Below are 24,726 nucleotides of genomic sequence, written 5' to 3'. Positions count from 1 at the left end.
CATGTAACATGGCCGTTTGAATAAAACGACTCCTACTCTGAAAGTAAAACGTTGTACATGCAGAATCCAATTCTTCGGCCGGCCAGAGTCTTATTCAGCTATCCTACAATTTTTCATAATTTTATAGGTCTAATTTTTATAATATTTGTTCCAAAACATGATTCTTGGTCGTTACATCAGCTCATCAAATGATCATTAATGAGAAAGTGTGAAAATTATTACAAACGAAGTTCCCCTTATAGCATTTGCATCATAGTCCAATAGGTGAATAATATAGGCATACCGTGACATCCTAGAAAATGGACATGGAGTTTCAGCCTGCTACTTCCTTAACCAAAATGGCAAATACCAGAAGAGGAAATTGTAACCGAATCCAATCCAAATTAATCAACACTTACATTCAACGGCTCTTTCAATTACTATTATTTGCCTTTTTGATTACATTGAACGGTGGATGATGAGATTCAATTCATGTATAAAATATTTATCGATGCACTGGCAATGGAATTCTTAATATTTATTCACAAACGTTCTCTAAACAATAATGAATAGTGTGAAGTATTAGCAGCATACAATGTGACAATGGAAATGGGTGGTCATATTATCTAAGTCCTTGATCAGAGATTCACTAATCGTCTTTGCGGTTTTTTACTGATATCATATACATGCAATACCAATTAAATATATTGGAGATACTAGGTAACATCCGGAGGGTGACATAATTTATCAGAACATCGTCAAAAAGAGACGGAAAATGATAAGTGGAAAATCATGATGGGTGAGTGTTTGGAAAATGAGTAAAATAATGATTAGTGCAGAACGAGAATACAAAAAAATAAATTATATGGGCATAATAAACCAATGGTATCAACATTATACTTATAATATTCCTAGGCATATTATTATCTTTGTTGCATTAGAGAAAGTTCAAACATTGAAGGTCATTACGAATTCAAGTGTGGAGAAACATTTCAAAATGATTTTTTTTGATCATTGATATACAAGAATACATTTCCTTGAAGTTTTAATTGTGAAAATAAAATTCAAAATATTTTCTAAACAACCCACGAACACTAATAAGTTGGGCTGAAAAATTCGAGGGCGATACAACGATTATAGCGGTCGCAAAATTTTTCGATACAATTTTTATAGTACGATTTTTCTTTAGCCTCAAAAAGGTCAAGTTTCGAGGATTACCTCTTCATCGGCGCGGCGCTAAATTTCTTTCCAGCGAGCATTCTCTTGTGGTTTGAGAACAGGAAAAAGTCGCTGGGGCCAGATCTGGAGAATACGGTGGACGCGCGGAAACAATTCGAAGCCCAATTCATGCAATTTTTCCATTGTTTTCATTGATTTTTGACACGATGCATTGTCTTCATGAAACAGCACTTTCTTTTTCTTCGAATGACGCTGTGAAATAGTCGCTGTTGATGGTTTTTCTATTTTCAAGATAGTTGATGAATATTAAACTATGTGCATCCCCAAATACTGATACCATAACTTTGCCAGCCGACTATTGCGTTTCATCCCGCTTTGGAGTCAGTTCACCACATGCAGTCCACTCAAATGACCGTTTTGATTCTGGTGTTAAATGATAGAGCCATATTTCATCCTTTGTCACATATCGATGCATACATTCTCGGGTTTTTTATGGTAGAACAGTTTCAAAAACTGCTCACAATCATCAATTCGTTATGGTTTTTGTTCGATTGTGAGCTCGCGCGGCACCCACTTTGAACAGAGCTTTCGCCTACTCAAATATTCATGCAAGATATGTCCAAGTCGTTCCTTTGATATCCTATAAGAACATCAGATATCTAGTTACCTTTACTTTGCGGTCATCCAAAATTATTTTGTGGACTTGTTTGATGTTTTCGTCGGTAACAGCCTCTTTGGGGCGTGCATCGTCTTCAGTGCTCATTTCACCTCGTTTAAACTTAGCAAACCACTTCTCAACAGTTGGTATTTCCTGGTTCAAAGTCCGAATAATGTTCATCAAGCCAAGCCCAAAAGCAATGCTTTATTAACACATGAAATTCCTTTTTATCCATTTTCTTCAAACTAACATAAATTTCTCCACTCGAAATGTTCTATCCCACAAACTAATAGTCCGACCGCTGTGAAATTTGTACATGTGTCTTTTGAAGGTTAGGGTTGACTAAAAATCATATGAATTCATTACTAGTAGCGCCATCTGTGTGTTAGCCTATGATTTTTAAGCTTATCTAGTAAATATTCATAATTCATTACAATTTTCCCAAGCAAGTTTTCTTCACGAACATAGTTATCAAATAAGGTTTTTTTTCGAAAATTTTAGAGAAATTATGTCGTAAGTATCGGTGTTCTGAAGATGGCAACTTTTGGTTGTAGAAACGCGCGTGAAACGTTCAAGTTTTACATTTCATTCCCAGAAAAAGGTTTTGTTTTATTATCAAATCTGTATCAACCGACCCATGGTCTCCCCTATATGCTGCAAACAAGATATTATATTATTTATTTTCACCAATTTTTATCAAATGTAATAAGCAACGAAGATATTAGTATATTGCCGAAAAAAAGGCTGCTTTCACGACATATCAAGTGATATGAAGTAAATCGATTTCGGTACCTTCCCCAATTTTGATTATCCCAGTTTATGAAATCAACATAATTAGCCGTGCGCATTATTTCATGTTTTTACAATTTTTTTATCAAACCATTTCATTCATTATTATTATTATTAATTAACACGCTTTTATTAGCTTCACCTGTATGTATGTATGTATAAATGTTTGTTTGTTTGCTTGTAACTCTCAAGCTCGGGATCTGTATTTGACAGAATTATCGACTTTATTGCTTGATCTATTGGCGGGCAGATGGCGCTGTATGTAACCTCCTTGATATATCGACATTATTGCTTGATTTATTCGCGGGCAGGTGGCGCTGTACGTAACCTTCTTGACATAATTCGAACTCACTTTACATGTATTTCTTCATTTGAAAAAAGTATTTTTTTTTATTAACACACGCGCCTGCTGCCTTAATTCTAACCCTCCTTTGCGCGCCTGCTGCCTTCCTTGGGCTTGGTAGCTGATTTTCAGGCTCCCTCTCCGGAATCGGAAAATATAAATGATCATTTTTCTAAACAATATACAGCTGATTGATCCCAAAGGTTAGATAAAATAAATATTGTTTAAAAAGATTAAAAAACACGCTTTTATAGCAGACGAAACTAAAAATTGAAAAATAAATAGAGTTTAAAAAACTAAAAAACACGCTTTTGAAGAACATCGAACTAAAAAGTTGAAAATATTTTTTTAAATAAGCCTAAAACAATAACGAACGAAAAATACTATTATTATTGTGAAAAAAGCGTGAGCGCTTTGTGCCATATTTTTTGTATATCAAGCGCCCTTCGCTTTTTTCACAATAATACTAGTATTTTCCGTTCGTTATTGTTTCAAAAGCTTATTTAAAAAAATATTTTTAACTTTTTAGTTCGATGTTTTAAAACGACGCTTTAAAAGCGTGTTTTTCAGTTTTTCAAACTATATTTATTCCACACAAACTTGTTTTGGTTAAAGAAACCACATCAGGTTCATCAAATCGCTATTAAAATCCGGGCAGCGAATTTCACCACTACATTGAACTTTTTCGCAATCGCCATCGTTCAAGTTCTGTAGTTGAACTTGAACGTGCGAGGAATGATAAAGCTAACAATTAATCACTTTCAATCCGAAGGCTTGTACTGGTTCAATTTCAATTTCATTGATGAATATTCGGTGAAGCTGATCACAAACACGGTCATTGACTAGACGTGCAAACAATAAGTAGGTCTAGCGACCTGTATATTTTTTTCATATATCGGAAACATACAGAGTAACCATCTACGTGCATGCATACATGTAACATGTAGAAATTAAATTTGGGAGACGTATAAAGTGTGACATGTGACAAATAAAGAGCTCTGTTACGCCAGCAACGCAAAGTACGGAAATCGCATTCAGAAAATGCCAAAATTAGATACTTTTTAGGTACCGAAGTCAAAAATTAGGTGCTCTGTAACTTACACCGCAAGTCAATACTCACAGTTGCGTTACTAGCATTGTGTGATGCTAGCAACGCAATGGAAATAATAAAATAATGAATGTTAAAGGAACACTATTAGGTGCTAATTAAGTACTAAACGGTGAGGATCGTAAACTTTTCTAATTAATAATCAAAAGCTTCCAATTTCGCTAAACAACAGATCTAAGAATCAGGTCTCTCGAAAACGACCCGTGGCACGGGTAGCAAGGGGCTGTCCTCAGGGGGGTTTATCCCCTTTGTTATGGAACCTTGTAATGGACGAGCTATTTTGTCTCCTGGACCACAATGGGTATAAATCACTGGGCTATGCAGACGACTTAGTCGTCTTAGTCCAGGGTAAATACAATAATATAGTGAAAGGATGCATGCAGCATGCCCTGAATATTATAACAAGATGTACCGAAGAAGAAGGGCTTAACATAAGCCCATCCAAATCGACCATAGTAGCATTCACCAGGAGGACTAAAACGGAGGGTCTCGGACCTTTTAAACTTCTAGGTGAAGAAACACAAGTGTCGGGGGAGGTTAAATTTCTGGGAGTAATTCTAGATTCCAAACTGACCTGGAACGAACACTTGGACAATATAGGAAGGAAAGCGGAGGTAGCACCGATGCTCACCAGACGCACCTATGGAAAAACATGGGGGCTAAAACCAGACATGGTACATTGGCTATACATGATGGTGGTTGACCCCATGATAGCATAAGCATCTCTGGTCTGGTGGCCAAAGATGAAGCAGGCGACTGCTATCAACAAACCAGGCAAGGTGCAAAGACTTGCATGTTTGGGAATGACGGGATCAATGAGAACTACCCCAACAGCTGCATCGGAGACACTCCTGAATCTACCTCCTTTACACTTTGTGATAATGGGGGAGGCCAGGATGGGCCAATTCAGACTGGAAAACTCACCTAGTTACAAAAGATCGGACCGAACAGAAATTTCGGAACATGTGGAGGAGCATATATTGAATATGTGCATGGACCACATGACACCGAAGTACAACTTTAACACAAACTTCAAGGCCAAAATCATAAGCCGTGAAGAGTGGACGACCATTAGTCATCCCATGTTTGAAAAAACACCAGAAGAATATGACGAACATCCAACACGGAACCTGTACAAACTAGTACAGGGAACGAGACTGATGGAATGGGTGTCATGAGAAGATGGAAGAATAAACGCAATAAGCCCAAGAGGCTGCACTGTTTTCTGGAGACTTGGACTAAATGGACAAGTCAGACAGCTCCCAAGGGACCAAAAAAATCTTTTCTTAGACAAAGGTTTCATACACGCAGCCGAGCCACTCAGGCACTTTGCTGTTTGGGTCGAATCTTTCTTGCACTGATGAGAGGTACTACCTCGAAACCGGTCTGTAGGTGGTGTATTCGACTGATTTCAGCATGGTTCTGCTGCTGGATAAATGAGAAACATCTGCGAGACTAACCTCTGTGAGATATCTTGCACGAATGCATATAATTCAATATCCAGCGTAGTATTAGCCGGGGAAGAAGTTGTTTTCCGGCAGGCATTTACCAGAATGTATGGTGTTGGTAGTTGTGAGATAAATATTTATTTTTTCAAGATAAGATAAGATGATTTATTAATTTTTTAGATGTATACGAATAAGATACAAATAAGTTAAGTCACATATACACACATACATTATTACCCAAGAATGAATATTCGTTGGATAAGACCGCTATATACTCGTCAGTAGATTAAATACAATTTGAAATCAATATTTATTTCAGATACAAGTATTGACTTAATTTTTTGACATGGGGAGGTAGAATATTGTGTAAGTTGACATCGATAGAGTTTCTGCTTGACTTTTTCAGTCTGAATCTATTGGCCCTGAACAAATCACATCCTCTAGATTCATGGTCGTGGAAATCACAATTTCTGTTTAATGTTGATTCATTTTTATGAATATCTTTCAAAAGTTGATACAGATAAATAGAAGGTACTGTTATTATTTTCATCGAAAGGAAATGAGGTCTAAGAAACCAGCCCCAGATAATATCTTTACAGACTTTTTTTGTAACATAAATATCCTACTTGCGTTAGTACTATTTCCCCAGATAATTGTTCCATATGAGATGTGACAATGGAAAAAAGCTGATGATAGCGCCTGTTGAGAGATTATATCTTTCAATTTTCGAAGAAAAAATGTGTCTTTTGACAGTTCAATGCTAAGATGTTCAGTTCAAATTATCATCTAGATGTATGCCTAAGAGTTCAACACTGTGTCCTTCAACCCATGAAGTGTTTGATGTAAAAATGATGTATTTAGTTTTATTTTCGTTTAACATTAGATTATTTCTTTTGAACCATATGTCAGCAGTCTCTTGAATTTGCTTTATATCGCGCATCAAATTACCTTTGATTTTTCCGGATGTCGTAAGAGGAGTTACATCTGCGAAAGCAAAAAAATTATGAGGTGACATGAAGGAAAAGAGATCATTTATATAAATTATGAATAAAAGAAGCCCCAGAACCGAGCCTTGGGGTACTCCACATGTAACTGGTTTTAAATCGGATACATTGTTCGAATCAATTGACACATATTGGTATCTGTCAGATATGAAGAAAAAAGAGACAGGGAGGTTCCTCTTATGCCATAGTCATCTAATTTTTTCAGTAGGATAGAATGGGAGACGCAATCGAATTCTTGTTAAATCACAAAAAGCAGCAACAGTGTGTTCTCCTATTTCAAAGCAAGTTATTATGTTTGCGATTACTTTTTTTACCGCACTTACTGTGGAGGTTGATTTCCTGAATCCAAATTGATTAGTGTTGAATAGCTTATGATAATATCAGCTTGTGACATCATGAATCCCATTCTCGTATCAGAATTCGATATATTCTTTCACACAAAAAGAAAGCACATAACCGCGGTCGATCGATCAACGTCTCATCAAGCGACGTCGTCTTCCGCCCCGTACAAGCCTAATGAATAAGAAATTCATTAGCAGTCATCGTACGAGAGAAAGTGACACACAAAATTTACACCTATTTATAATCAAGACACCACCCACCGGTAACGCCGATTTTCTCCAAAACAATAAGCCGAACCCCAGCCACCCTTTTCACGAAAGCCCACATTTTTTCTTGATAAACAATGATATGCTTTCACTGAAGACGCTCATTCTTGGGATTCTTGGACATCATATCGGATCTTGGGAGGTCAAGGTAAGGTGCAGGACGAGGTTGTATGTGTTTGTAATTGTTATTTGCCTTCTGCCATAACTTGTAACCCCACCTTTCTATATATACGGAAGAAAGATCGGGCCGATGTTAGTTTGTGGATGAGGTTTGTTGAGAGTGTTTTTGTGCAGGTGTCGATTTTAATTGAATTAAAAAATCAAAAGTGAGTATTTGGTATGCCATGAATGGTTATGATATTTTTTTAAATTAGCTGGTGGTACATTGAAGAACTGATCAGTTAACAAAAGCTCCAGTCGAAATGTTAATTTTTTGAAGTTCTCACAGCAATTTTTTTTGGAGTAGGTATAAGCTCACTAAGTTGAAATTTTTGAAACCTATTTTCGTTGATTCAAATTGTTTGTTTCCAAATGCTCATCAGCTGGAAAAGTGATCAAAAAATTCTTCGTAGATGAACAATTCAGTTTTTGCCAACATTTCGAACATTCAATAAAGTCCTAAACGTTGCCTTCAACCGAAATTCTATTTAATATACGAGGAATAACGAATGTCGAAAATGTTTGGTTTGTCCAAAACAAAATTATTGGTTGTTGTTCACGCCCCAGAAATGTTAAATGTTATCCTTAGAATCCAAAAGGGTGACTAAATGTCACCAGTCTATTCTGAATTCGTGGCCGTTAAAGTTTGGAGCAGATTGCACTTAGATTTCATAGGTCCATTTAACAATACACAATTTTTGATAATAATAGATGCTTAATTTGTGATGCACTGTTTGGAACCTTTGGTGTAGTAATTGATATTACTGTAGTTTTTCCCAACACCAAACCGTTATTTTAACAGCTTGACACGTGTTTCGATCACCAAGTGATCATCTTCAAGAGGAAAATCAAGCTAAACTGATCTTCGTCTTGAAGATGATCACTTCGTGGTCGAAACACGTGTCGAGGTGTTGAAAATAACGGTTTGGTGTTGGGAAAAAACTCCAGTAATAATATATGCTTTCTCTAAGTTGTTTCGATGCTTTCAATCACTTCCAAGGCAACTATAGAGATATAGAGAGATCGTTCTTTGGTTAACCAAATCACAAAGTAACAGTCAATGTATAAACATTTTGTTCTACAGAGTTTCAACAATTTTTGTCCTGCTGAAATTGTGTTTCAGCTGAAATCACAAAGATCATGTTCTGCATGCAACAATAGAAAAAACAAATATTTTTCAAGGTAAACGATTCGTTTACCTTGAAAGTAATAAATTATAGGGGTATTAGTTTAAAACAAATTGAAAATCCACGTATTTGATTAAAATCCCAACTTTAAATAACGTTATATGGCATCCATTTCATCTTGTTGCTTGAAACAACATACCTACCTATGTTTGTTTTTCCTTTTCTGTTTATTCTATTTCTTTTCTGAATTTTTGTGACTCTTGCTTGCATCCTGTCAGCTTCTTATTTATCTTGTTCTTCCAATTCTTGTTTTCGAATACTCAAAAAATAATTATAATTTTTAATTATGTAACAGTAATTTTAATCTTAACCACTAAAGAAAGATTTTCCAGAACTTTTGCGTAAAAAATGAGTAGTTGGTCATTAATTGGGAATGAATAATTAAGCTCCAATGAATTAAATCAATGAAATGTTAATTGAAATAATAATTAAATAATAAATGAAACTATTAAATTGTTAGTCTAATGAAGGAAAGTTACTGAAACTACCCAAATTCAATTAATACGAATAGAAAGTTATTATCGAATTGCATGAAAATGATAAAACGAAAATGAGTATGAGGGTGACCAACACGTTAAAATGTAGAGCGAACCATTTAGAATAAGTTACGGTTTATGAATCGATGGGAACGGTTTATTCTATGAAAATTAATTTTTCTCATATACTCGTGTTGGTATATTTGTGTGAAAGAACGGCATACCATATATTCGTTTTTGAAATATACAGTAAATTAGATTTCACTTCTTTGCAAAATCAGAGTTTTTCTGGCGTTAAAATACGTCGTTGACAATGGCGGGTTCATTTCTTGTCTCAATTTATTAAACTTCTACCATATGAGAAGATATGAGATTGAAGATATTTTTGTCTTCCAAACATCTCATAAAGTAGTTGTTCTATATATTCACCTCGTCTAAAAACGAACTCAATCATTCGTTTTTCCTCTAAATTAAGGTTTGTTAAATTGTAAAATTAATTTCATCTCCCTTTAGAGATTTTCAATAATAATAATCATATTTAAAACAATTACGTGAATCTTTCTCTACCTTTCAAACATATTTAACCTAGAATGTATTCCAGATATATGAATACAGCATACGAGTATTTGAAGTTTGGAATGCTTACAAAAAGTTTCGTAAATATCCACCTTAAGATTACGGAAGAGCCATGAATTCGAGTAACGATTATACTTTTTTTGTTTCAGATCAAAATGAACAGCCTTTTCATTCTTGTAGTCGGATTTTTCGCAATTTCCGCAGCTCAAAATCAAAATGGAAGAATATTAGAACCTCCAGTTCCCACCCTCTGCGCTCAAAGGGTTATCCATGAAAGGACACCAGATGGTACGTTTTTTTTGTTCTAGTAGTAGTTGAAAAAACAGATATTTTGTTGCTGAAAAACTGATTAATATATTGTTGGTTTATTTTGTCGGAAGTGGAAACATATTTGGAACTAAATTGAAAATTAAGTAGACATTGATCATTGAGTTAACTAGTTTAGTGATCCAATAATTCATTCTTCTGAAAAAGGGGTTGGTTGGGTGAGAGAGGATCAATTTTTTCTTAAAAAAAAACAATTGTACTCTTGCCGACGTTTTGAATTCAATTGAACTAGTACTATATTTTTGATGCACTGTTTGGAACCTTTGGTGTAATAATGAATATTAATGAAGTTCTATCCCAACAAAAAACCGTTATTTTTAACACCTCGACACGTGTTTCAATCACCAAGTGATGATCTTCATCTTTTAACACCTCGACACGTGATTCAATCACCAAGTGATCATCTTCAAGAGGAAGATTAAGAAGATTAAGTTAGTTAAATCCCAACATCAAACTGTTATTGTTAGCAACTCGACATGTGTTTCAATCACCAAGTGATTATCTTCAAGAGGAAGGTTAAATCAGTTATATCCCAACACCAAACCATTATTTTTAACACCTCAACTTAATCACCAAGTAATCATCTTCATCTTTTAACACCTCGACACGTGTTTCAATCACCAAGTGATCATCTTCAACAGGAAGATTAAGTCAGTTTAATCTCAACCCCAAACCTTTATTTTTAACACCTCGATACTTGTTTAGACACGAAAACTGATTGCATCTTCCTCTTGAAGATGTTCACTTGGTGATTGAAACACGTGTCGAGGTGTTAAAAATAACGGTTTGTTGTTGGGATAGATCTCCATTAAATTAGTACCATATTGTTAAATATAACTAGGTAGGTATATAGTCCAGTAGTTCAGTCATTAACTGTTTTCCCGTATAATTTCGCCAAGCAGCACTGATGTTCATAAAAATTTGTATTAGGTTTTACTCACTACGAAGTTGACCCTGTATCGGGGGTTGCATGTGCCCTGGGGGTGGATTGCACCCCTTCTGGGTGAAACATGTTTTATTGAAAATCATTCCGGAAACTGATCTACTCAATGGAACTCATGTTCTATAAAGTTTTTCTATGAAAGATTAGGTTAGGTCCAAAGTGAGTGGGTCTATAAGACCCTCTACCGCAACCCGCAAGGTTTTATTGTGGCTCACACCTATTCACACTCGACCAAATAAACCCAGCTTCTTAACGAAGGAGACGACTCAGTCGTTTCCTGGCTGCACCACCAAACCTTTTTTTTAGGTTCAGTTCCTGGATCAGGAGTTGGAGAGTTGAGAAGCTCTCGCTCCTGATCTAAATTTACAGGGAGGTCAGTTGGAGTCGTAAGCTCGACATCTGTAGACTCACGAGTAGCTAGGGAAAGAATAAGGTCATTCACGTCAGAGCCCCGCATAACCGTGACAGGGCGATGCTACGCCGAGAGGGCGCCTGGTATCTCGAAGGTTCCGTAGAAAGAACTGATAGGCTCAGTGTCATTCATTCTCTCGGCACAGATACACACACCTCAGGATTAAGCCATCGTTGGGGTGCCATTCAGTTGTGGAATAACAGAACCACAAGTGATTCTGTCATTTCCGTATCCGATGGCCGGTTTGCTCAACCCCAACACCCCAAGACAATGCACTCGCCAAAAACATCATGCACAGTGGTTCAGCCAGTGAAAGATGAACAAGGACAGGCAACCCGCCAAATCAATAGGTACTTTCCGACTTATTTGCTACTGAAAGTGTTATTTTTTTATCGAACGTTTTCAGACGGTTTTTCGTGAATAACTCAAAAAATAAGCATTAAATAAGCAAAAAATAAGCAAAATAGGAATCAAAAAGAATGGTAGGTTTATGGTGTATGTAGACCTAATACAAAAGTAGTAATATATTGTTGAACGTTGCCTGTCATTTAACGGGTGATTTTTTTTCGGTCCATAAAAAAAATAAAATTGTCCATGGTTGCTCGGAGACGAAACGTCGGATTGTTAAGAATGTGGCAATAAGAATGTGCTTTTTTATATCTTCTTGAATCAGGTCACAACAAAATTACAACAAAATTGGCGAATTTCAGCGCTTTTCGAATATCTCGGGAACTAAGTGGAATCTCCCGAATTTTAAAATGTCATTCAAATAAGCTTTAGAAAATAGGCAACCTCTTGGACAGAAAGTATATCTGTCTGCTGCCAAAAAAAGTTTATAGCACGTGGGCCAAGTAATTCAACAAGAGATCGTGAACTAAAGAAGTGGTTTAACACAGTTGGCCTAAAAATTGTATATTCAGAAACTTGTCAAGTAACAATAAACGTAGAATTTAACCTTCACTACACTTTCAAGAACATCTACATCCTAATACCGCGATTATAAATTATTCATTTGACGACAAGATTGATATCTTCTTTATTTATTTCTCCTCCTCCTCAGATACCTACTTGCATTAATTTTCCTCGAAGTAACATGATCAAAATAGTCATTAGCTTGTAAGGCATTATATATATATATATATATAATCTTTTTTTTTCGTGTTTATGTAGACATACCGGATTCACCATTTTTTACGATAATGCAATATATTATAGAAAAAAACTACTGTTATTTTTGTTATTTAATAAACGGAAACTGGTCGTAACAAATAAAAAACTTGTAAATTAGTTGAAAGTCATTTTCTGTATCATATATTCAGTATGAATTTCCAAACAAGAAATAGATCATCAATCGAACAAGTAAAATTTTAAAAATGTAATGATCTTGACCTCCAAGTGAAACCAGTTTGTGTGGGTTCTTAACAAATCAGGAATTTACGATGAATATCGGTTGCAGAAGTTTCACCTGAACATTATTTAGGGAAGTAGGCTACTTAGGTATATTATTCTTGACCGATAATAATTTATTATACATTCCTGGATGTTTAATCTTTCTACAGTTTTGAACCAATAAAGATTTCCCCCTAAGTTCAATTCATAACAACCAATGTAAACAACCTGTAAAAGTTTTAATAAGTGTAATTTTCATCAAAAACAAAACGGGCAAAATATTGTGAGTGTTTATGACAAGTAAATACATCCTAATTTATTTTCGGTCAATCCATAAATTTAAATACTTCCTATAAATAAAATCCAGTCACCTATATTTTCGACTACAGGAAGCTGAATATTGAGTATAAGTACGATTGGTATAAATCGAAAGTAATGAAATGTAGTAGTTGTGAATTATGAACCAATTAATGAATGAAATCAACGCAAATACGGTTAAGGTTCATAAATTGAGCAATATAAACATTCACATTTAAGCCGCGATGAATTGATATGATTGTGTTTTCTACGAATCAAATAAGCAATTTTGTTGAAACGATGTCTGAAAAAATCTGTTTGAAAATATGTTTTTGCGTTAACCACCGTTAACCACGAACGACAATCCTTAGAAGTCGAAACTTGTGCGAGATAAGGATTAACGAGGTCTTAACTTTCAATGTGTGATTCCTAACACGGTCATTACTTTAACTTCAACTGAACAACTATGCCGGTGAGCAGAAAGGTGGCAAATTAACCTCGCCAAAGTATAACTACGGGTTTTAAAATTTATTCAATATTTCACCAGTTATATAGAGTTGATTACATAGAAACAAAAGAGGTTTTGCTCTGAGCCTAATTCTTTCTCAGTACCTTAAACTTGAATTCGATGGTAGTCTGGATTCAATGGATTCTAGTAAATAGATAACCCATCAAAGTGTCTTCTGCTATATAAACTTCTATTGAAACTCTTACATGTGGCTTCTGAAAGCTTCAAAAAGTTACTGTTTTAGTTTAATATGAAAACCCTTGGTTTTCTCCTATTAAATTGGCACACAAAATTGTTCTGCCAATCAGTTGTTAATGCTTACATCTGTTATTTCATAAATACAGTCCACTTTTTCACTTTAAGTTGCAAGTATGCACACCAAGGTGCTCATTTTAAGGATTACCATATATGGTATTGCCTCTGAACTCAGCAGGTGACTGATGCATTACCATATCCATATTGTAAAAAAACTGGAAAACTGGTTGAACATTCAAAAAAGCTCTAAGAACAATCTATTCATTAGTTTCAAATTCTAAATATCGTTCGTACTCAAATTAAAAAAATATCTAGTTTGACCAGCATGTTTTGAGAGGCAACCAAAAGTTCCAACACTACTTGCGTCTATAGAATATATCTGAAGGAACAACACAGAAACATAAAAGTTTTGTTGTGCTTTCAGGTAAAGGATATTTCTTCAGTTGGAGAGACCCCAATACTAAAGGCGTTGAACAAGACTGGCTGTCCGGTAGAAATTATTGCAGAAAACGTTGCATGGATCTTGTTTCCTTGGAAACAAGCGCTGAAAATGAATGGATCAAAAAACATTTGGTGGACGAGAAGGTGAGTGGATATGCCTAGTGGTGGTACTATATCATGATTTTAACGTCATCATAATAATCCATATTATTCGAGTTACAGTAGGAGGCTGATATCTAAAGTGATCTAAATGTCGTACGTTTGAATGTCTTGTTATCACAATAGTAATTTTGATGTGTATTTCATCGGTTAGAGTCTAGAGACAAACATCCACCGTGTAAAGAAAAATTGGCGAACTTATTGACTATTCTAGCCTCAATCTATATTTCAAATGAAAAAGATGGAGATGGATTAAATTCTTTTCTACTTTTAGAGTATGAATTTCGTGATAATCATTTCTACTAGGTACTAGTTATTCGCAAAAATTCTAGAGTAATTCCATGAGTGAAGTACTTAGGGACTTTCTCGAATTTTCTACTCAAAAATACATTTTGATAAAAGTATTATGATATTCAAAACGTATTTCGCAAGAATTCTTCCGTTTAGCAATTTTTTTGCTGATCTGGAATTGATTTTTTCGCAGGAAATTGTATTGTGTAAATTCTGTAAGAATTGAAAATCTAGAAGTGAAAAGAGGTGCCTGTTACCATTTATTATAATCCCATCTCAGTTGGGATTTTTTTGAAATGTTTCTTAAAAAGTATATTTTCAATTTCATTTTATCGCTGCCGGATTCAAGCCACCTAATCCCACACACATTTCATCCTCTCTTACGCTAGTAATCCTTGGGTTTAGAAACTGTCAGACTCATAGAGGTTAATGGGATTTTGCAAACATGTCACTCGGAATACGGTTCAATGCTTTTTATGGGAAACATTCAATAATTATTACCTTAATCTGTAATCTCTCTCAGAGAGGAAGTCGTTTGTTGTTAAACACGTTTAAATGCCTTTCTCTTCTTCATGACAATTTTTTTGACCGGAACATTAAGATTTAATTACTATATAATGTTATGTAAGGATTTCTCCCAGCCCAATAAGTAGGTACTCATTTATCTGTAGAGGTTTCGAGCAATTGTTCTGGAGTTTGCTTTTTCTAAGTCTCCGGAGATATTATTAGTGCAATAACTTTGTGTTTTTATGAAATTAAATTATCAGAAGGTTATATTATTTTGATTGGGAAAGTTAACGTTTTTTAAGAATGCAGTACTCAAGTCATAACTATAAAGTCAAAAATGCCATTTTAGTCTTGCCATGCCATATTTTTTCGAAAATTTTGAGCATGAAGTGTGCAGTAGCGAAGTTAGTACCAAAGTTGCTGGGTTTTCATAAAAAAAAAACCGTCACATAAGCATCGCTCAGGAATTGTTGAATGACCTCTACGACGATCCAGATTTACTTAAAACGGTCATAACTAGTGGCGAATCATGGGTATATGGTTATGACCAAAGTTCAATCGTCCAAATGAAAGATCCCAGGAGAGTCAAGACCGAAGAAAGCACATCAAGTTCCAATTACAAGGTTTTGCTCACTGTTATTCTTCGATTACCGTGGCGAAGCGCATCAGGAGTTCTTGCCACACGATCAAACCACAGTAGAATAATACAACCAGTAGACTTCTTACCACGTGATCTGCCCGAGTTGCCGGGGACCTTTAGTTTTCTATATATTCTATAATAACCTTAAATTTCGTTTTTGTATGAGCGCACGCCTATGGTAAAAGAAAGAAATTGGCTCCACAATTCGTTTCGAGGTCACCGAGAACTTTGTGAATTTATGAATGAAAGTAGTGAGAGTGGAGTTACAGGTTGATTTTTACTATGGTCATACGGTCCATAAGGAGATACCTAGTTATGCGACGCTGATGAAAAGCAATATGAAGGAAACGTCCGTTATTGTGGAAAAACAATTCATGGCTTTTGCATCACAATAATGCTCCTGTTCACTCGTCATTGCTCGTTCGTAATTTTTTGGCCAATAACAACACCGTAATCAAGCTTCAGCCACCGTATTCACCAGATTTGCGCCCCTGCGACTTTTTTATATTCACATGATTGAAGAGACCTATGGAAGGACGGCGATTTGTGACGATTGAGGAGATAAAAATCGAATCGCTGACAAGAGCTCAAGGACATTTCAAAAAGTGCCTATCAGAACTGCTTTGAGTGCTGGAAAAAATGCTGGCACAGGTGTATTATATCTGAGGGGGACTACTTCGAAAGAGACAAAATAGAAATTGATCAATTAAGTATTTTTTGAGAAAAATTTAAATTTACCTGTTTTTTCAATAGAGTAGAATTGCTTTCCATTTTCGTATTTCATCAGAAAAGTACTTTCATAAAATATAAGTTTATGTGGATATATGCCAGAAGTTATTTCAAAATTAATGCCGATTTTCATTGAAAATTCCTTCGAAAAGTCTATTTTGTCATGAAAATGTTTCAAAACTGTTATTTTTTTACTATGAAAAAAAAATTTGAAGATTTTTTTTGTGATACTAGGTTTCTACCTATACCTAGCGATTCGCATGAGTTATTGAAAAAAGTAACCTACCTTTTCATGGATAATTTCGTAGTAAACAAAAAAATACTACTAGCTCCTTTTATCGTACTACTGTTAGTTCCGGAAACATTCAAAAATAACGTTTTTTTGAATCTTTGACAATGAATATTACTGGAGTTTTTTCCCAACACCAAACCGTTATTTTCAACACCTCGACACTTGTTACGATCACCAAAAGTGATCATCTTCAAAAGAAAGATCAAACTTTCAAAGTTATCCTTATTTAGATACCGTAGATAGTAGGTAAAGTATGATTAGTTTGATCTTCCTCTTGAAGATGATCAATTGGTGATCGAAACACGTGTTGGGGTGTTAAAATAATGGTTTGGTGTTGGGAAAAAACTCCAATGATATTCATTGTCGAAGATTCAAAAAAACGTTATTTTTGAATGTGTCCAGAACTAACAATAGTACGATAAAATGAGGTAGTAGTATCTTTTTATTCAATACGGATTTATCGATAATTATTTGTATGGTAAAATAAAGATCCCGTCAGTAGCTGAGTCTTTCCAGAGGTTAATACTTCTGAATCATACAATATTTTTATTCCATTCGGCTTACTGATCTCACCTCAAAATTATGCACTTCAACACACTGAAAAATAAAATTATTCGATATTGAATGCCAGCTGGGGACATTTGCACTAACCTCGATATTAATAATAAATTCACTCGTTAATATGCATCGGAAGACACTTTGATGATGCAACTGAGCGGTAAATTATTGAGTTTTGCAAGTGAACTACCTACAATTGGTATGTTATTGGTTTTGGGTCAATGTTTTCTGTTTTGTGTCTTGAATTTTTAGTAAGGCCAAGTTTTAAATTAACAGATAATGAAATGATAACTCATAACATGAGTTATGTTGCATATTACATGATGTATCTAGATAAAAATATATTCTCTTAATTTTCAGCTGATTTATTGAATGTGTCAGCATCATTAGGTAAACTTTTACAGATCTTTCTGTCCTTCTAAAAGTCTACTTATTTTCCTTAATATGTTGCAATGAGATATCAGCCATAGAAAATATCCGTATAAGATTCTGTTCGGTTAACGTTTTAATCAGTAGGATGGAAATTGTAATATTCATGAAAACCATAATTGTATATAATGAATAACTCGTGTTTCCTGAAAGATAATATAATTTTGTAATATGGTTATTAAATGAAAGCTGCGTAGTTATTTTAGCGCCTGAGTGACCTAAGTCTCTATGTCGAGAGTTATCATAGAAAACACTTTATTTTACATTTTATCTCGATATATTTGAAGTAGATCAATTCGCTAATTGAGAGGAAATACAGGCGAAACAGAAAAATTTATCAAAATAACTGTCGCCTCAGAGCGTTGGTGCATTCTACAATAATTGTCAATATTTTTGAACAGACTGTATTGAAATGTTATTTCATTATAAGCTTCGTTTAAAAAAAACTGATTATCTAGACATTTTTTTTCTAGATGTATGTATGCATTTCAAATGGTATACATCCAAATTTGTACATAGCTGCTATACCACATGTCTTGCTTTATGATGTTACATCTGTGTGACTGCTTGAATTTGTGGTAGATACATTAACAAATAAACAACTTTTTCTATGACTTGCCGTGAATGGTTTGCTCCATTCAGTCAATCGAGCCGAGAGCTTGGACGATCGATTTTCACTGCCTATCGCCCAACCCATGCTGGGATTAAAGATAAGACCTCGGTAATCCTTAGCTCGCACAAATTTATACTTTTGAGTGTTGTTGTTCTTAGGGAGATAGCTGGTTACCGGAAAACATATTTCAACATACTTTTGTTGTTGGGCAATGATTCCAGTTTCATAACTTACTATCTTGTCGATTCAATCTACAGAGATATCTGGAACTTGCACTCTTAAAATGAGACTAACTTGTGTGACAGGATTATTTGTTGTTAGAGGTGCTAGAAAATTTGTAATTGTTCATATATATGCTGCTAAAAGCTTTGACTTGATTGAGGACTACACTATCATTCATTAAAGAAGCGAAGAAGAACTTGGAAGCGTTCATTTGTCAGCGTTATATCCCTTAAAGAACACTGACCGACGTTAGAGCTATGCAATGGTTGATGTTTGTACAGAAACAGTGCCAAGATGAGAACCTCCCTCTAACAAGAACTGTACTGGATCCGGCATGACCAAGGGATCGCCCTTAATGCTATTCAATAGAATCGGGACCTAGTTCAACTACCCTACCCTACATATTTGGAATAGAACAAAGTAGGGAGTGCATATAAATATTTTGCTTGTACCAAGCTTTGTGCAGCAGAGCTTATCGTAGAACTTTGTCGCTGATGCTCATGCATCAAATGACAATGCTCTTTATATACATTATATACAGTCAAATGGACTCTGTTATAATGCAATGTGCAAGTGTCAATCTCGACCGTTAGGGGCCATCCATAAATTACGTCACACGTTGAGGGGAGGCAGGGGGTCGACGAAGTATGAGCGGGAGCGGTCCTAAATTTCGTGACATTACATTTCACTCTCAAATAGAAAGTAGCTAAAACGTCCCCCCTAAGATCGTTGATACATCCTGTATATATTAACAAGTGTAACAATTTAGATAAATGATCAGACAGTAATATATGATATTCAATATTTGTTTATTTTCAGGTGAAATACATCTGGACCTCCGGCAGAATTTGCGACTTCAAAGGTTGTGAACGTCCCGACTTGCAACCCATCTCCATCAACGGTTGGTTCTGGACGGCTGTTCTTCAAAAATTGGCTCCAACAACTCAGAGGGACCAAAACGATTGGTCGGAAACGGGAGGTATTGGAAAACCCCAACCAGACAACCGTGAAGCGCATCAAGGGGGAGCAACCGAGAACTGTTTGGCTGTGCTCAACCAGTTTTACAACGACGGAGTCAACTGGCACGATGTTGCTTGCCATCACGTCAAGCCTTGGGTGTGTGAAGAAAATGATGATCTTCTGAAGTATGTGCGGTACACCAATCCGAATTTATTGATTTAGAGCGGAGTTGGGAGAGTTTGGACAATATTTTTGACTCCAATGGACCGTATTTCATTTGACGAAAAGGGAGGCATTTGGTGTTGTGTGATTGCATACCACTTCTACGTCTTTTGAACGCTAGTTTCAAAAGACGGCTAGCATTATTTTTCACGAATATAATCAATTTCAAATTTGACCGCATAAATTTCATGTTGCGCCATCTAATGGAAAAAAGTGGAACTGTATGATTTGACACAAATTCAATGGTGCCAACAATGAAATATAAAATCCGGCTACCATTTCTTCTTCTTTTTATCTTTTTATGGTCTTTGCTTCCCCTATGGCGCGGTAAATCTGCGGCTACCATTTAATCCTTATCGAATATTGTCAATTGTAATTTTAAACATATTTTTCAATACGTACGAGAGATTTCGTAATGGCATTCAAAGTTTATCGATTTGATATTCATTTCAGATTATTACCAATGATAGTCGTTCTTGAGAAAAGGTCATTCTATTCTATATTCCTTAAAAAATCTCCATGACAATTATAAAAAGACCAGAACGTCAGAGAGATAAGATATGAAGAAGAATTGTGGTTGATGGTAGATCTCTGGACAAACTCTGTACAAGGTACATGACACATTTTACAGGATTTTTTTCTAAACTAAATTTTTGATAAAAATGTACCTATCTATAAATCATGTTATCTGCCCCAGAATTCCTCTTTCTTACATAACAGTGTCAGCTTCCAGAAAAGCCTTCAAATTGTCCCACTCTAGCTGATTTGAATATTCTATAAAGCTTGTTTTTTTGAATATTTGGTGTGCTCCGAATTTATTACCTACCAATGAATAGAAGAATAATGTCACAGAATATTATAAAACTTTCACGATACTACTCAATTTATTCAATGAATATGTTAAAATACATAACAAAAATTGAGTTGTGTTCTAGCCCTTGGTATCATTCTGACTTTGAGCAGATGATATTAGCTTTGCATATAGACTATTCTATATACGAAGCTATTAGACACTTGTACAAAAAATTACTTTGTTGAATCACCCTTTTTTCCGAAGTGTTCGTCTTCAGAACACTTTGGGATTATTTTGCAAAAATAACTTGATATATGAAACATATTGGGTATTTTGTGTTGAAAAATCCATTTTAACCAAAGTTAAAGAAAGAAATCCCATTCCCCCATTAGCAGAGCAGTATCAGATTGTTTCTCTGTTTTTTGAGAGAAAGCAGCATATTTTTAAAATAGATTTGTTGATTATCTACAGGTCATGGAGAGAATAGCAATGTTCTTATGTATCTATACTTGAATTTTGCCAGTTTCCAGATTTGTTAAATTTTCAAATATTTTTTGTAGTAAATGTGAAAAACTGTGAAACAATATTCAGATATTATTGACAATGACCAAGAAAAAACAATAAAAAAATATAATTTTCATTACAATTCTTTATTTTCACTTAAATTTACACTAGTTTTTTCCATAATTGTATTTATATTTTGCCCCATTTTTTCCAAAAAGCTTCAAATTTGTTCATCTAATAATTATATTTTGTAAGCTTGATCTGTTTTCATTTAGAATTTGAAGTGAAAATTATTAATATCGTTATTTTGACCAAATGTTCCAGAATTGTTAAGAACCTTGAGGTTTTCATTTGAAAGATAATATTAGTTTATATGTAAGCGAATAGTATTCATCTATATATAATCAAATGTAAGAATGAAATATGTTTTTTTTGTATGTGATTTTCGTTTTTCCACAGCATAGTCGGGCAATGTCTTTCAAATAAATCAAGGAAATCATATAATATTGTGTTCATTGTGTTTTGTATTATAAATAATATTAAAATAGGTATCACTTCCCAAAGCCACATTGAATGTGTATTCTAGAAATATATAAGCTGAATGAATTTATATAATTTTTTAATTTATTAATAGTCTTAGATAGATTTAGTTCTGGATAAATCTAGTGTGTATGGTTAAGAATTAGATTTAGATCTGACAATAATAATGAGTTTCAGATCGAATCCTCATATGTAGCCCAAGACAAAATTCTTGTGAGTGGGGGAATTCATTATTATCATCAAATAATAATAGTATTAATATCAAATAAAAGTATTTCTATGTGTATGCTAAGTACTTTTAATAAAACATTCAGTAGGTTATTTTTTTTCATTCTTGAAATCCCATTTTTGTTGAGAATCAGGGATTATCCCAATATTTCTGGTTCTAAAAAATTTTTTCATGGCAGATTATGTAGGTACTGCAAAATATAATGACATGACAATGTAATATAAAAAAAATCAAGCAGTTTTGTTTCTTAAAAAAAATAATTAAGGGAATATCAATACTGCTTATGCAGATATTTTTGTTCTACTTGAACATAGTTTTCAACTATTTCGATTAGCAATTAACTAGCAAAATGAAGTGAGACATGTCTCTTTAAGCAGTTTGAAGTTATCTGAAAAATTTAGTCTATGTTGAGCATATGTCTATTGACTTCAAATAAAAAATGATAATGTCCGTAAGGAAATGTGTTTTATGGGAATAATTGCCCCAGGTTTGTACAGAAGATTCCCATAGAGTTGCAGTCAATGGTAAAGGGGTATTGTAAAGAAGACTATTTTGACATCTGTTATGTTTTGCGTAATTTTGATTACCTTCCTAACGACAAGTAAAATTGGAATATGATACCTATAAATATATGAGAAAATTGGTATCAAAACGAGCAAAAAAAACATGAAATGGAATTTATAATTCAGTGACTTGGTATCATTGATTTTGAATCTCAAATTAAAAGGAAACAATTCAAGTGATATATTTTTTTCATGCTTCACTAGATATGAAAAATATTTGAGTAAGATTATCTAACACTGTTCATTTATTCATCGAATGATCATGGTTATTGATGGTCAACATCTCCAGAATAACTCATTTTCGAGGTACTTTTTTCTATGTTCAAAACCGTGGAATGATCATAATTAGCTCGATACCTGAATTCATTTGCGTTTTCAGACAATGCACATGATTCAATTTTCCTCCTGCAATCACTTTCGTGAGATGTGATACAACTTCACAAAGTTCTCGATGTTTGACCAACATGGCGTTTCACAATAGTCATATTTTGAAAAAGAGTTTTCATTTTCTTGTAAAAGACGACTAAAATTTGCTGAATACTTTTACATACTCATTCACATTTGCTTGATATTCTCCATATCTAAATAAAAAATACCTTGAATTTTTTACATGGAACCGTTAAGGATTTCTTACATTTGCAATTATGACATTGAAACACATTTTGAAAAAATAGTAAGGTTTGGAGTTCATGAACATTTGGTAAAGACCTTAGTTAATTGAAATGAAATTTTTTACAGAATTTTCATTTGCTATTGATTATGAACTGATATAGGTGAAATGGTACACATTTTTCAGCTATCTATCTTAATCGTTCCTATAATACATTTTTTGATCAAGATTATTTGAACTATTTTGAAAATCATCCCTATATAGTATTTCAATGTTCATTCTAGGGAATAGTTTTGATTTGCTGTTACTAATATTGTAAAAGATGAAATTTTAAGGAAAATATATTGAAACCCCATAAAACTCAACAATATAATTATTTCTTTCCTTCCACCATAATTATGTGATAACCAAACTTTGTCTTTACAGGAGGATCAGTGTAAACTGGACTATTGACAGTTGACACAGGCAATGCGAAGGCTGCTTCTTGAAAAGGTCCTACCATTGAGCCCCTCACCATCCAACCTAGATCTCCTCCCGATCTAGCTTTATCTTCACTGTATGCTGCAGCTACCTCTGGAAATTTTTGGCCTGCCTTTAGTTTTTCCAGCGCCTCTAAACATTTACTTTGTTTTTCGCAAAGAATGTGCCTTACTTTGACTGAAGATCCTCCTTTCTTTTCTTTTCCTGCTGGAATAAAAAATGTAATAGTTTTCCATTTGAATATTGTTAAATGATCATTGGAATTACCGCTTTTATCGGTTGAATCATCAGTTTTAGCACTCTTAGCCGGTTTTGCATTGCCTTTCTTTGGTGGCATGACAAATGATATTAATTATTTTATTAAAAATATAAACATAAATAACCTACTCATGGATTACAATTCACAATGTTACAATATTCTTCTTCCTAAATTATTTTAAATTTTTTGGTTAACGTCTATCCTGTTCCGACAAAATATTAGTCTAGTAAATCTGAGATTTTATTGATCCGATGATCAGAAAGTTTTGTAATTGGTAAAAATACAAAATGAACATTTAGAAAAACCGGACCATTGATCATCAATAATAAAATAATTATAATAAAAATTATAATTATGATGATAATGATACAATCAACTCCAATAGTAATGAACTCCCAATAATAATGTCAGAATTATTTCAAAATTCCATCTTATAGTTGTGAAGTGGAGCCCAAACATAACGCATTTATAATTTAACACCGGACAGCGCTATTTAGACCCGCCATAAGCCTCACCTGTGGTGTTGGGCTGAGCCACATATGCATTGCTGAACTCGAACTTATTGTCGTTCGAACTTATTGTCCTTAATGGACAATAAGTATGAACGATAACATTTTCACTCAAGAAGACGCTATCTATGAGACTGCAGACGACTCAATCTTTGAGTATCAAAGATAAACGAAGACCCCCAAGTCAGTCAATCGCAAAGCTAATCTTTGACATCGACGGCCATCGAGATTTGTCCTCAGTCTTTCACTCCAGTTTTCACTTTTACAATTACAGCTTCACATGCTTACAAACAGATGATTGAAATATGTATTGTCAAAGTGTGACAGAATTGACTTAACCGGTGTCTACATAGACCCAAGTCGAAATATTAATTTTTTTTTCTATGCTCAAGTTGAGTAGAAATTTGAACCGAGTAACTATAGACTCAGGTAGATATTAAGTGGTAAATACTTCCAGCTACAACAGATAGAATTACTTTGAGATGAAAATGAGTTAGTTTGAACAGTTTTATCAAAATGAACTTTTTTCAA

At 34.3% G+C, this 24,726-nt stretch overlaps 2 protein-coding genes across 4 annotated transcripts; one reads left to right on the top strand and one right to left on the bottom strand.

Annotated features, from left to right (window-relative positions):
- The first annotated feature begins 404 nt into the window (after positions 1 to 404).
- On the top strand, positions 405 to 21,866 carry LOC111506769 (L-selectin). Of its 2 annotated transcripts, none has more exons than XM_074169354.1 (4): positions 405 to 778; positions 9,664 to 9,802; positions 14,070 to 14,230; positions 19,346 to 21,866. In XM_074169354.1, the coding sequence occupies exons 2-4, from the start codon at positions 9,670 to 9,672 to the stop codon at positions 19,706 to 19,708; spliced, it is 657 nt and encodes a 218-aa protein (XP_074025455.1). In that variant the 5' UTR covers positions 405 to 778; positions 9,664 to 9,669; the 3' UTR covers positions 19,709 to 21,866. The 2 variants fall into 2 exon arrangements, with proteins under 2 accessions (XP_074025455.1, XP_074025454.1); XM_074169353.1 differs by lacking the exon at positions 405 to 778 and adding an exon at positions 7,292 to 7,442.
- A 1,436-nt stretch (positions 21,867 to 23,302) lies between these two features.
- Positions 23,303 to 23,844, bottom strand: LOC111506771 (peptidyl-prolyl cis-trans isomerase NIMA-interacting 4). Of its 2 annotated transcripts, none has more exons than XM_023161976.2 (2): positions 23,695 to 23,844; positions 23,303 to 23,634 (listed from the first exon to the last, which is right to left on the bottom strand). In XM_023161976.2, exons 1-2 carry the CDS (start codon positions 23,762 to 23,764, stop codon positions 23,321 to 23,323), a joined length of 384 nt encoding a protein of 127 aa, XP_023017744.1. In that variant the 5' UTR covers positions 23,765 to 23,844; the 3' UTR covers positions 23,303 to 23,320. The 2 variants fall into 2 exon arrangements, with proteins under 2 accessions (XP_023017744.1, XP_023017745.1); XM_023161977.2 differs by having other exon boundaries at positions 23,303 to 23,631.
- Positions 23,845 to 24,726: the final 882 nt, after the last annotated feature.

The sequence above is a fragment of the Leptinotarsa decemlineata genome, unplaced genomic scaffold (assembly GCF_025532065.1).
Source record: "Leptinotarsa decemlineata unplaced genomic scaffold, Ldec_3_MD MMD2_P_RNA_scaffold_5, whole genome shotgun sequence".
Lineage (NCBI taxonomy): Eukaryota > Metazoa > Arthropoda > Insecta > Coleoptera > Chrysomelidae > Leptinotarsa > Leptinotarsa decemlineata.
Note: the sequence above shows the minus strand (reverse complement) of the source record. Positions and strands in the feature narration are given on the sequence as shown.